The sequence below is a fragment of the Tupaia chinensis genome, unplaced genomic scaffold (genome assembly GCF_000334495.1).
Source record: "Tupaia chinensis unplaced genomic scaffold, TupChi_1.0 Scaffold000140_1, whole genome shotgun sequence".
NCBI classification, from domain to species: Eukaryota; Metazoa; Chordata; class Mammalia; order Scandentia; family Tupaiidae; genus Tupaia; species Tupaia belangeri.
In genome coordinates, this window is record NW_006159610.1 from 5,320,672 (window position 1) to 5,333,841 (window position 13,170).

The 13,170-nt window shown below is 40.9% G+C and overlaps 1 protein-coding gene across 1 annotated transcript in view; it reads right to left on the reverse strand.

Annotated features, from left to right (window-relative positions):
- DGKI (diacylglycerol kinase iota) overlaps nt 1–13,170 on the reverse strand; it is a 316,603-nt gene that overhangs the window by 193,773 nt on the left and 109,660 nt on the right. Inside the window, exon 15 of the mRNA XM_027770499.1 lies at nt 614–669. Coding sequence (XP_027626300.1) covers nt 614–669 — 56 coding nt within the window. The remainder of the gene's footprint in view (nt 1–613; nt 670–13,170) is intronic.

The following is a 13,170-nucleotide window of genomic DNA, read 5'->3' on the forward strand; positions in this document are numbered from 1 at the left end:
CATGCATCTTTCGGTCTACGTAATTCCTCCATTCCTTACATTGGCTTTGACTTTTCTTTTTTATATCATTTTTTGAATATCATTCCCCCTTAAACAACACGGAGCCTCAAGGCTTTTAAAGTTCAAAGATGATGAACTTCAACTCTCTTTCTGATGACTAATTTAAGAGACACACTCTTCCTGGCATTCTTAAGCCAAGGCAGCGACAAACGGACATGTGAACATCTGAGAGGCTGCACAGCAATTAGGTGCTGGGCAGAGGAAGCCAGATCCCACATGGCCCAGCAGGGTTCAAATCCCTACCCTGCAGCCTTCACATCAGGTGTGTGCGCGTGCCCATGTTTCTGATGGGATGGAGAACTGGACGAAAATGAATTAAGGGCATGAGCAGGCCCTCCTGGGAAGAATTTTCTCTTGCTGTCTCTCCCTCTCTCTCCCTCAAACCTTCACACGGGCACATACATGCATACACACCCTCACGTTAAAAAATAAAAAGCAATATTTGAGATATGTATCTTTATTTTAGTGTAGTTAGCATCTTTATCACTCACAAGTTAATTAGTATTACACAGTATATAATAATAATGATAAAATAAAGGATATACTTACTTACCCCTGCATAGAACATTTTATTTCGAAAACGACTGTTGAATTTCTCTGGATTTGCTTCTGTGAAAGAGGAAAGGTGGTTTTGTTATAGAGATTCCTTAAAGATAGCAATTTAGATTAGTACTGCTAATCCCTTTCCACACTGCATATCAAATAGATCCAATGAATTCATAATATCTTCCCTGCATTCCAGGCCAGTTGGTACAGTGGCCCAGTGCCACAGGTACAATTGTCCAGTACTACACAATGTAGCTTCAAACCAGCAGTGCCAGAGTTAACTGGGAGCTCATTAGGTACAGATTATAGGCCCTACCCTAGACTTGTTGAGTTAGAATGTCTGGACATAGGAACTGGGGGTTTAATCAGCTCACCAGGTGACTGTCATGCACTTTAAAGATTGAGAGACTCTGAATTATATTTTTAAAGAAGGTTGGAAGGGTGATGGGGCAGGGATAATAGAAGACAACAGATAACAGAAAAGAGAAGTGGAGACAAGGGGAGGGGTTACTATGTGCCTGGACCTCTACAGGGCATGGCTTCTATCCCTGTGTGCAGAGTTTTCAAATGGAGTTAAATATGAAGAATTTGGATAAAACCTAATGGTAGTTTGCTTTCACTTTTGGCAAAAACTACAAATTGTCATCTTCCCTCCTCCTTGTGATAGGTCTTGAAAAATTATTTTGTTTAGTAGAGAAGACACACATACACACTTACACACATGCACAGATGGACTGCTGAATGGATTCAGGGCATATTACAACAAAGGTTCTAGCTGAAAAATTGTTTCATTTGAGTGTGCTCTTATGTGTTATAGATTAAGGACAGTGAAGAAGAAAGAAGAAAGAAGAAAGAAGAGAGAAGAGAGAAGAGAGAAGAAAGAGAGAAAGAGAGAAAGAGGGAGGGAGGGAGGGAGGGAGATGAAATAAAAACAGCACCAGAGAATTTTTTTTTTTTTTTGGTTCACTGTAGGGCGCGTGCACTCGCCAGACAGACAGAGAGAGACATAGAGACAGAAAGCGAGAAATCACCCCCCAGGGGGGATGGTCACGCCGCAATCCCTTCTCCTCCATTCTCCTCTCGGGTTCTTGGGCATGCACGCACACACGCCCGGCGTGAGTTTTAAGCCACCAGGTCCGGGACACGAACCGCTATCGACTACGTGGGAGTCCAGTGACATAGCCATTACGCTAACTGCTGGTTCCCAGCACCAGAGAATTTTCACATGAATTCAAGAGAATCTAAAGTCCCTAAAAGAAATATTATTTTTTAGACAGCTGGTTGGCAAGCCAAAACGTTCCCAGTCCTAACCCCTGTTTTTGAATGGCAATTCCCAAGAATTGTTTAGATGAAGAAAAGTAGCAAAGATTTCACTAAGATTGGGCAGAAAAAGGAGTGCAGGACCTCAAAGATAATCCTAGACAAATAGTGATTAGACTATTTTCATGATTATTGCAACATAATATTAGTACATGATATGGAGACTGGGTAAAGAACGGTGAGCTTAAAAAAGGTTATTTTGTAGGTTAGCTCTTGAGAGCTATAGTCATCTATTTCCAGCTTTTGTCATCTGATGCTCTTTAACCACTCACTCCATCCTGCCAAATTAAGTATTCTAACCTAGAAACAAAAGTAAACAAAGGGTAAAAAAAATTATATGGTATAGCAAATAAAGAGAAGATTGAATAGTATCAATTGTTCTATCTCCCCTATCTCCAATTCTTGCCTCCAGATCTTCACACTCTAGATCTTCTTCAGAATAAATGTAACTGCCAGTGACATTGTCTATGCAACATACTTGGTGGGTACCACTTTCAGTTGCATTAATCCTTTCTAACTTTACAGAGCCAGAGGCAAAATAATAATATTTTGTTATGCAACGTATTTATACATAAATACATAGGCCCTGTTTTTTGAAAAATTGATTACAACTATAAAACAAGTTATAAAAATGGAAAAAATAGCAACCACCGTTCTGGCATAAAACTGTCCAGGGCTCTGATGTCCACAGCCAACAAGAAAATTATTTATCAACTACTAACATTTACATGTAAAGATTCACATCTTCATGAGGTGTTCCTATGAGCCTTAAAGTACTGAAAATCTTTTTGAAAAAAAAAAGGTTTTTTTTATTCAAGAGATACATTTTTTTCCTCTAAGATTAGATTATAATGAAAAAGATGGAATACAATTAAGAAATAAGCTGAGTTTTTGATTATTTCACTCAGTTGATGAAAACAGTCATCGCAGCTGAGTTTAACTAGATACAGTTCAATGAAGTAAGTGAATCTAAAAAACAAAGCTCTGGGGACCAGCAGATGGTATAAAGGTTGTCAATGGACTCCCACGTTGTCGACCATAGTTTGAGTCCTGGACCTAGTGGCTTAAAACTCACGCCAGGCACATGTGCTTGCATGCCCAAGATCCTACAAGGAGAATCGAAGAGAAGGTATTGTGCCATGCCCATCCCCCTGAGCGGTGATTTCTTGCTTTCTTTCTCTCTGACTCTCTCTCTCTCTCTTTCTCTCTGGTGAGTGCACATGCCTTATAGCAAAAATCTCTCAAAAATAAATAAATAAATAAATAGATGAAATAATAAAGCTCTGTCAAGATATTATCGGAAAGGTAGCAAAAAGCCATAAAATAAAGAGGTAAGAGATTCACACATATGGTTTGTCCTTGAAGGTTAAAGGGATGTAAGGAAATCTTGTTAGTCTCTAGACAAGAAATGTATGTATCATACTACGAACTTCCAGAGTGAACCTGCCTTAGCAATTGAAGCTCTCTCCCATTTTTAATATCTGCCTTATTCCAACCACAAATCAAGCTCAGAAACAGGGTTTTCCAGAGCTAAAAGAGCCAGCCTGTGCTGGCACTTTACTTCTTGCAGAAACCAGGCCGTAAGAAAGCAAGGAATAGCCTTCAAACAGCAGCATTCAATCATTCTCCATTGACTATTGAAAGAAAGGGATCGGCTGGCCGATTGAGTTTCTGTGTGTGTCTACAGGAGTTGATGTGCCTTTGAAGAAGACCAAAGAGTATGGACCCACTCCGTCAAGAAGTTGAAGGGTGGGAGAGAAGAAATAAAGAGTTGGAAATGGGTCAGTGAGAAAGTTTAAGGGCTGTCATTCCTTTAAGAAATGTTCTATTATTTGGCATGAGGTACAACATGAAAGGCCACTCTGAAAAAAGGCTATAAATTCTCAAAATATCCTAAGACTCCAATAGAAAAAGTGTTCATGGCATATTGCTCCAGTTCCTAGGTTGCCCATTTTTCTCCTTCATGAGAGGGTATGAGATAGATAGGCCCAAACAACCACTGCCTATGCCATTAACCTATTTACAATGTACTGGATATCAACAGATAGTTTTCTTTTTATGCCATGACAAATCACTACAAACTCGACAACTTAAAGCAATGTCCATTTATATTCTTACAGTTTACTAGGTAAAAAGTTTGGTCTACGCTCTCCTGGGTTCTCTGTTTAGGGTCTTCCAAAGTCCAGATCTAGATGTCATCCCGTTGGGCACACTGAGAGTCTCTTGGAAGGATTCTCTCTCTCTCCAGTTCATCAAGGTTGTTGCAAATTCCACTTCCCTAAGGCTGCTGAAATGAGGTTCTCTTTCTCTGCTGGCTGTGGGCTAGGGTTCATTCTCAAGTACCTATGTTCCTCAGCTCCTAGTCCCCTCCCTTGTCAAAGTCAGAAAGGCTCTGACTTCCACTTTTGCTTTTAAGGGTTCATGTTATATTGCAACTGGGCCCATTCAGATAATCAGGACCGTCTTCCTACCTTAAAATGAGCTGATTATCACCTTAACTATGTCCACAAAGTCCTTTTACCATGTAAAGGAATACAGTCACAAGCATAACACCAGGTGGCCAAGATCACAGAGGTCAAAATTCTACCACCAGTGAACCTGCTGGTGCCCATGATGTGTTTCTTTACCATATGAAAAACATATTCACTGTCTCCAGGTTCCCCCACATCTCATCCCATTACAGCATTAACTCAAAATCCAAAAATTTTGTCTAAATCTCATTAGCTCGAATTTCCCAATCTTATCATCTAAATCACCTAAATGATTTGGCACTGGATGTAATCCATTTATGACAATAGAGCTCTGAGTTTAATCCATTCAATTGATTAAATATGTTAACCCCGTCTTTATATACAGCATATGATGGGTGCCTTCAGAATGAGGAGCCTAAAACCCTACTTTTGTCTATGATTGGTCTTGCAATGGATCAGATCGTCCAGGTAACAAACAGACTGCATTCTGGAATAACATATACAAATGAAATCACAAAACCATGCCCACACAGAATCGTATCAAAATGCTATTCTTTGGCACTGTTCATAAAAACTCAGTATTACAGGAGCTAGATGGTGGTACAGCAGAAATGCAGCCTCCTACATGGAAAGGTCCTGAGACATGAACCCAGGATCTCCCTGGGCATTCTAGGTATGTGCATGCCCACCCTGATCCAGGCTGGCTGAGACTAACAGTGCATCATGAAGACCCTGTTGAGGGTGCCCATTCTGTCTCTCTTTCTCTTTTTAAGTTAATTTATTCTATTGATAAACAAAATTAAAAAGAAAACAAATTCAAGATTGTACACATTTTTTGGAACCTAGTACATGGGATAAAAGATAAGCAACTCCATGTTTTTCCATTTCAATCCCCTCAAAAAAAAAAAAGCAAATTATATTAAAATATAGCAGTAGTAGTTGAGTAAGTCAGTATTGGAACCAGCAGATGAAGGAATGGTTATGTTGCTAGACTCCCACATAGTCAACTGCAGTTTGAATTCTGGACCCAGTGGCTTAAACTCATGCCAGGTGTGTGTGCATGCGTGCCCAGAATACCAAGAGGAGAGAATGGAGGAGAAGGGATTGTTGCATGTCCATCCCGCCTTGGGGGTGACTTCTTCACTTTCTCTCTCTGTCTCTCAGGTGAGCACAAGTGCACTATAACAAAACATTTCTTGGAAAAAAAGAAAAAAAGGAAAAATATAGAAAAGGTCGGTATGTTTTATTTTATTTTTAAGAGGCTTTGCCTTAGGGTGCAAATGTTTGCCTGAGAGAGAGACAGAAACAGAGAGAGGAAAGTTGAGAACTTGCCCTCTCCGGGTCCAGGGAGGGGGGTGGGAGCGGGGATGGCCATGCTACAATCCCTTCTTCTTCATTCTCCTCCTGGGATGGTAGGCACATATGTACATGCGCCCACCATGATTTACAAGCCACCAAGTCCAGGACTCGAACCACAGTTGGCCATGTGGAAGTCCAGCGATGTAATCACTAAACCATCTGCCGGTCCCAATTATTTGCATTCTTTTTTTTTTTTTAATTTTTTATTTATTTTTTTTTTTGAGAGATTTTCACTGTAGGGCGCGTGCGCTCGCCAGACAGACAGAGAGAGACATAGAGACAGAAAGCGAGAAATCACCCCCCAGGGGGGATGGTCACGCCGCAATCCCTTCTCCTCCATTCTCCTCTCGGGATCTTGGGTACGCACGCACACGCGCCCGGCGTGAGTTTTAAGCCACCAGGTCTGGGACACGAACCACGGTCGACTACGTGGGAGTCCAGCGACATAGCCATTACGCTAACTGCTGGTTACCATATTGTACATTTTTAAGAATGCAAATAATTGGGGGAACCAGCAGTTAGCGTAATGGCTATGTCGCTGGACTCCCACGTAGTCGACCGTGGTTCGTGTCCCAGACCTGGTGGCTTAAAACTCACGCCGGGCGCGTGTGCGTGCGTACCCAAGATCCCGAGAGGAGAATGGAGGAGAAGGGATTGCGGCGTGACCATCCCCCCTGGGGGGTGATTTCTCACTTTCTGTCTCTATGTCTCTCTCTCTGTCTGTCTGGTGAGTGCATGTGCCCTACAGCAAAAACCTCTCCAAAAAAAAATAAATTGTACAATGTAAAATTATTGGTAAAAACATAAATGAATCCTTGTACGCTGCTTAGATTTTATTAAATAAACACTAATGTTTGTAAGGTTTCTTGTTGTGTAATATAATGCACTTCTTTAAGATGAGTAAGGACTGGTTAAAAAGGCTGTATGTATATGTGTGTGAATGCATAAGTGAACCAAAATGACACCATCTCTGTGCCCTTCCACTCATCAGCTGCACCCTAAGTCACTCAGAACCAGCCTTAAACTGGAATTTGTGCTTAAGTCAACAGTGAAAACTAAGGATCTTTGATGTTCAGCCTTGAGTAGTCAAGCATTGCTCTCAGGTAACTAACTTGCTTCCTTAGCCCATAATACTGGCACTTGATCTTTTAGCCCAGAACATTCCTACCTCCCTCTCAAGTTTGTCCCTATTGTTCAACTAGCCTCTTTAAAGGCTCCAGTTGGCTGAGAGTGGGCAAGCAGTGGCATCAGCCATATGGCATGGTGAGTGGGGCACAGAGGCAGTAGAGACTTGGGGGCACACAAGGAGAATTAGATTCCACTGAACACAGCTGCCCTTTGGAAGCTGCCCTCTGATATTGAACTTCTACCAAATGCTCTATGGAATTATCTGTTTCAATTATTTGTCTTCGGGGCATACTCAGACATTATATTTTCACTTGCTTTAACTTATCTTAGTGCAAATTGCCTCTGATGAGATACTAAAAAGGGAAACTAACTCATATCTACAGGTGAAGTGAAGAAACAAAAAAGTGAATTTGCGTATCCATTCCACATGGTACAAGTATTTCCAAATGTTCTGCATTGAATTATCACTCACTTTATCACCACACGCACTTTTGCCAACTCTCTATGTTGACAAGTATGGCTCCCTAACTCATGATTCAGATTTTCCACTTGCAACTATTAAAAATATACCCACGCTCATTCACACATATAAATACAGTGTGTGTAAATGCCTCTACTTCACTCTATTTTCAACTGCTTGACCAAAATTCTTGTCAAACCCAGTTTGATGGAGGCATATTAGGTAGATACTCATAACTCATAAATATAGTGCAAGACTATATTTATAAGAATCAATATGTAACGTGAACCCCAAGTAACTCACATATCTTCTAATTCTCTCCATTAGATTCTTTCCCAATCTTAAAACTTCAGTTATCATATACACACAAATGACTCCAGAATCTGTGTCTCTGCTATTTCTGCCACCTTTGGTTCAAACTGTATACATCAAAAACTATTTCCTTCTTTCTGACGCCATATCCCATTTGGTACAAATGTTACCCCCATTTTACTAACGCTGCAGCAGAATCTTCCATTGTGCAGTGATTGCTCACCTAATCTATCTTTATAAACAGCTCATTTGTCCCACTGTACTTTTCTTTCCTATTGGAAATGTTCTCACCCACTTTATTTCTTCTCTACATCACATTCCTCCCTTATCATTCAGTCATATTTTCTCCTAGCCTTCTGGAAATATCCTCCATTCTCTGCCACCAGTATCAAATGCCTAAATTATTTACTGTGCAGACAAGTAATCTTGCCTTTACTGTAGATAACCTTCTACTGCTTTTATCTGTAATGCCTGTCCCCCAATTAAACAGTTCATAACTGCAATTACTGAGACAGCCACATACCGGGTACTGAGAGTACAAAAATAAATAAGACATGGATGTTTGCCCTCGAGGAGCTTGGAGAGAGATACAGGTCTGAAAACGAAAAGTAAAATGCCATCTTAGGCATGCTGTGAGATATCCCGTGTGTCAGGTCACATTCTACAAAGCTCCCCTGAGCACCCCCTGTGTTGCTCCAGGCCTGACCAGGAACCAAGGCTGGCCCTCTGCAGACCTGCCGTGGCAGGGGCCCACATTCTGGGCATGGCTACTTCAAGGGCAGGCTGAGCCAAAGAGCAGTGTGCAAGGATCACAAAACAAGTACAGGGTCTAATGACCTGAAGTAAAGCAAAAACCACAAAATGTTGAGTACATGCCACATGTGACCTCCGGTGCCCCAGAATAGATCAATCAGTTGCTCCCAGGTGTTCTTGCTCAATAAACTTCTCTTTTTCTCTCGAGGGGATTGCTTCCTGAATTTTACTTCAAATGGTGAAACAGCAAGATGAAGTGGGTTGGGGGGGCAGGGAACGATCAGAACAGTGTTCTAGAGGGAGGTACACTTGCCTCTTGTCACACAGAGGTTCTAACTGGGTAAGAAGGTTTCAGAAAATGGTGGACAGTAAGACTTTCTCCAGAGCAAACTGTGCTGGAATCTAAGTGCCTAAACAAGAACACCCAGTGAAAGCTGTGATGAAATTTAGCACGACACTGCAAATAACACCTGTTTAAAGAAACCTGCCGGTTCTCTACGGTACGAGCCATGAAACATTCATAATCCTTTGAAACCTACTGTTCTGCATGCCCCTGTTTATTCAGGGAAAACAGAAAACCCTACATTGAGTTAAATACTGCCTTCTCCAGAGTCATAATTGTATGCCCCTGACCTTGTAGCACTAGGTTCAATGCCTCCGAACAGTAAGTAATTTCCACAAGGCAGTAAAATTTAATGATCTCATCTTAGGCTAAGAGTTTGATGTGTTTAATATCTTTCATGTCTGAATAGTGACAATCTCATTCGTAAAGCTGGCAAAATGAGACCTAACTTTCTCATTGATAACCACGATGATTGTTAACACAGCTACACGTTAATAGATGGGTATATTTTCAATGCACTTCTTCAAGCACCACCATAATGCAATATTGATAATAGTGCTGGGCAAGACTCCAACTGACGCTTCCAAATTCCATTCTAAACTATCGCACTTTCTCATACTTAAGCTCCACCATGAATTGTTTGTCCACTTTGGGAAGAAAAAGAAAACATCTCTGTTTTCCGATAGAAAGTCAAATCAAATTATCAAATGTTTGCCTTCTTTATTTACAAAGTACATTAAAGTGTTAAGACTATAATTACTCTTTGTTTGATTCTTTCCAGTGGTAATTCTAAAAGCATTTGCACAGTAATGACACTAATAAACTGTCTCCAAATAAATGTCACTTCAATTGCCCCTTCTAAAAGAAATACAGTATAGGTAGCTATGCTGATAACTGTCAGTTTGATGGGCTATTTTCACAGCTAGGCCACAAATTACTCATACTTAATTTTTTAACATTATTTTTACCATAGGTCATGTGTGCTTGCCAAGAGAGAAAAAGATAGAAAGAAAGCAAGAAATGACCCCCTAGTGGCATGGCCACACCATAGCCCCTTCTCTTCTATTTCTCTTCTCGAGATTTCAGACACAAGTGTACACGTGCCCAGGATAATTTTAAGGCCACCAGGTCCAGGACTCTAACCACAGAATTGACCATGTGGGATCCAGCACCTTAACCACCATGCCACCTACTGGCCCTGTAGTTACATTTTGAAAAAATTCTGTCTTTGTGAGATTGATATCATTATCCATTTTATGTATATGTTTTGGTATAATTCCCAATGTAAAGTACTATACTGCTTTACTAAAACCTAATAGGTTACTTGGCTAAGCTCACTTTGTTCTACTTATTTTAATCACCGGAGCATGCACATACTCACCAGAGAGAGATGGAGAGACAGAAGGGGTGAGGGGGAAGCACTCCCCAGTGGGTTGTGGTCACACTGCAATCCCTTCTTCTCCATTTCTCCAGCCTGTTGGGATTTGGGACACACATGAACATGCATTTGTGTGTTTTTCAAGCCATTGGGGCTAAAATTTGAACAGCAGTTGACCATGTGGACGCCAGCTCTCTTAATCACTAAGCAATGGGACCTACAAGATAAGCTCATTTTTTTACAATGGCTCTCAGGAGGCTTGACTTACCCTCTGAATATTTTAATGCAAATGATCCCGAAGCTTCAAACTGTGATGCTGTTTGAGAACAGTTGAAAGTTTCAACTATTAGCCACTCACTATCTACCAACTAAAATAAGTAGGCCCACCCCTATTGAAAATGTGGCTTGGGGCCACCAGATAGCATAGCAGTTACATTTCTGGACTCCCATATAGTCAACCACGGTTCAAGTCCCAGATCATGTGGCTTGAAAATCATACTGGGCGACTGTGTGTGCGTGCCCAAGATCCCAGGAGGAGAAAGGATTTTAGTATGGCCATCCCCCCTGAGGGGTGATTTTTCTCTGTCTCTCTGTCTCTCTCTGGTGAGCACACGTGCCCTAGCACCAAAATCTCTTTTAAAAAAGAAGAAAGAAAGAAAATGTGGCCTTCTTTTTCTTTTTCTTCTAAAGCTTAACTGAAGAACTCTTTGACTAACTAAAACCATGGGGAAAATCCAAGTGAACAGTAAAGAAAAAAAATACCTTGAGTAATTACAGTTTTTATACATAATAATTGGTTTTATTTAATGTAAAATAAAATCGACTAGCAGGTACTGAGCAGTCCATACTTCCAGACCAGATACATCAACAAAATCTAGTTCTGATAGCTTATGGATATTTATTTTGTATCACCATCTTACTTTCATGAATATTGTATTTACTAGTCTCAGTCAACACCAGTTCTTCCTTCTCACCTCCTCAGGGCCTGGCTTACCTCAATGGCTCTGGCTTACATCAGGGAAAGTGCTTGCACTTCCATTTTATTCTGCACTAAAACACACTAAGCTTCAGCAAAGAGCAACACTGGTGTGTTTTAACCAACTGTGTTCTAATTGCAGACATACCAAACTAGGGACAGCATGCACTGCTTCGTGACAGGAAGATGCTTTGAGGATGGCATCATCAGGCATTTCAACCTTCTGAGGATATCAGAGTTCCACCTTCATAGTCTTTAATCACTTCTAATTTTGTTCCCAGGTCCACATTTGCCATGGCCTCTTACTGGCAACACTAGCAGTGGGTTTTTGTAGGCTCAGGGGCCATAAGGAACAAACCAACAGGAGATTAAATCAAACGCAGAGAAAATCAAGAGATGCGGTGAATGTGAGGTGCACGAGGCCGCTGCAAAGTAAAATGGCATGGTGTTTCACAGTCAGCTTTGAAAAAACACAAATATGTGTAAGTAGAAAGAGTGCTCTCTAAAATAACAGTAAATAGTGCAGCAAATACAGGAATTGGTAACATAGTCGTTTATTATTATCAAGGATTAAAGACTGTACTTAATTGTATGTGCTTTACTTTCATATGATCAGTAGCCCAAAAGGTTCGATTACATCAGCATCGCCACAAACACGAGTGCCATGGTGTGCTATGATGTTCCAAGGACTATGATGTCATTAGGCGACAGAACGTTTTAGTTCTATTATATCAGGGGACTCCCACCATGCTATATGTAAATGTTGTCTATGGCGCATGACTGACTGTGTATATTCACATAACACTTTGCATATTAAACTCTAACATTTAAAAAAATAGCTTAAAGTAGGACAAAAAATTTGCTTTCCCCAAAAGAATTCTCTTCAGGGCCTAGTTTTTCTTTATTTTTTTGTTTGTTGGTTGGTTTGGTTTGGTTTGGTTTTCTATCTTGGTGCTTCTCCCCATTCCCCTCTCACTTGGATACATAGAAATTCCATCCTGGTATAAGAAAGTGTATCATTAGAATAACTTTCAGATTAATTAGATGAAATATTACACTCACTTGAATGAGTTCACTGTCAGCCACTTACTCATTTCGGTCTCTTTTCATGCCTATTTTGGGAAATCGATGTACTACTGATAATTATGTTACATTTCAAGTATTGTTAAGAAATTCGGAGATCTTATTAAGAAACTCAAACCTAGAGTTTCCTAAAGAACATGAGGAAGAATATATGATAAGAAATGAAGAATTAAATCCCTCATTTACTTCCCAATTAACTCTGTTCAAATATAGGAAGGGCAATAGGTTACAAATGTTGGCCAAAAGGCAGGTCCCTTTGAGAGTTTAATCTTCAAGAACTAAGTATGGTAGGGAGGTGAGAGAATGGTGATGTTTCTGATTGGGAATATTTGAGCTTCCATTAACCATGTGTTCTATCTGATGTTCTGGCTAATCAGAGAGGAAGACCAGCACTAGGGAAATCAGATATGTAAGAGCAGTTACAAGCCAGGAAGTGGAGGGATTCTTTACGTTAATACACTTCTTTTTTTAAGAGAGATTTTTTGCTATAGGGCACATGCACTCACTAGAGAGAGACAGAGACAGAAAGCAAGAAATCACTTCCCAGAGGGGAAGACCATGCTGCAATCCCTCTCTTCCAGCCTCCTTTCCAGATTTTGGGCATGCACGTACATGCGCCTGGTATGAGTTTGAAGCTGCCAGGTTCAGGACTCAAACCATGGTGGACCATGTGGGAGTCCGGCAACATAACCATAAGCCATCTGCTGATTGTGCTAATGCATTTTTTTAAAGGTACATAAATCAGCTGTGGGAGTATGTAACACAATGCTCCACAATGTGGAAGCCACATAGGAAGGCCTGGAATTCACATCCCTGCACAGTACGAGTGCCCATGGTCTTGGCTGGATGGGTCCGGGGGTGAGATTGTGGCATGAGAACCCTGCTGGGGGTGCCTCTCCATCTCCCTCTCCATCTCTCTCTCTCCCTCTCCCTCTCTCCTTCTCCCTCCCTCTCTCTTCCTCTCTCTGTCTCTCTCTCTCT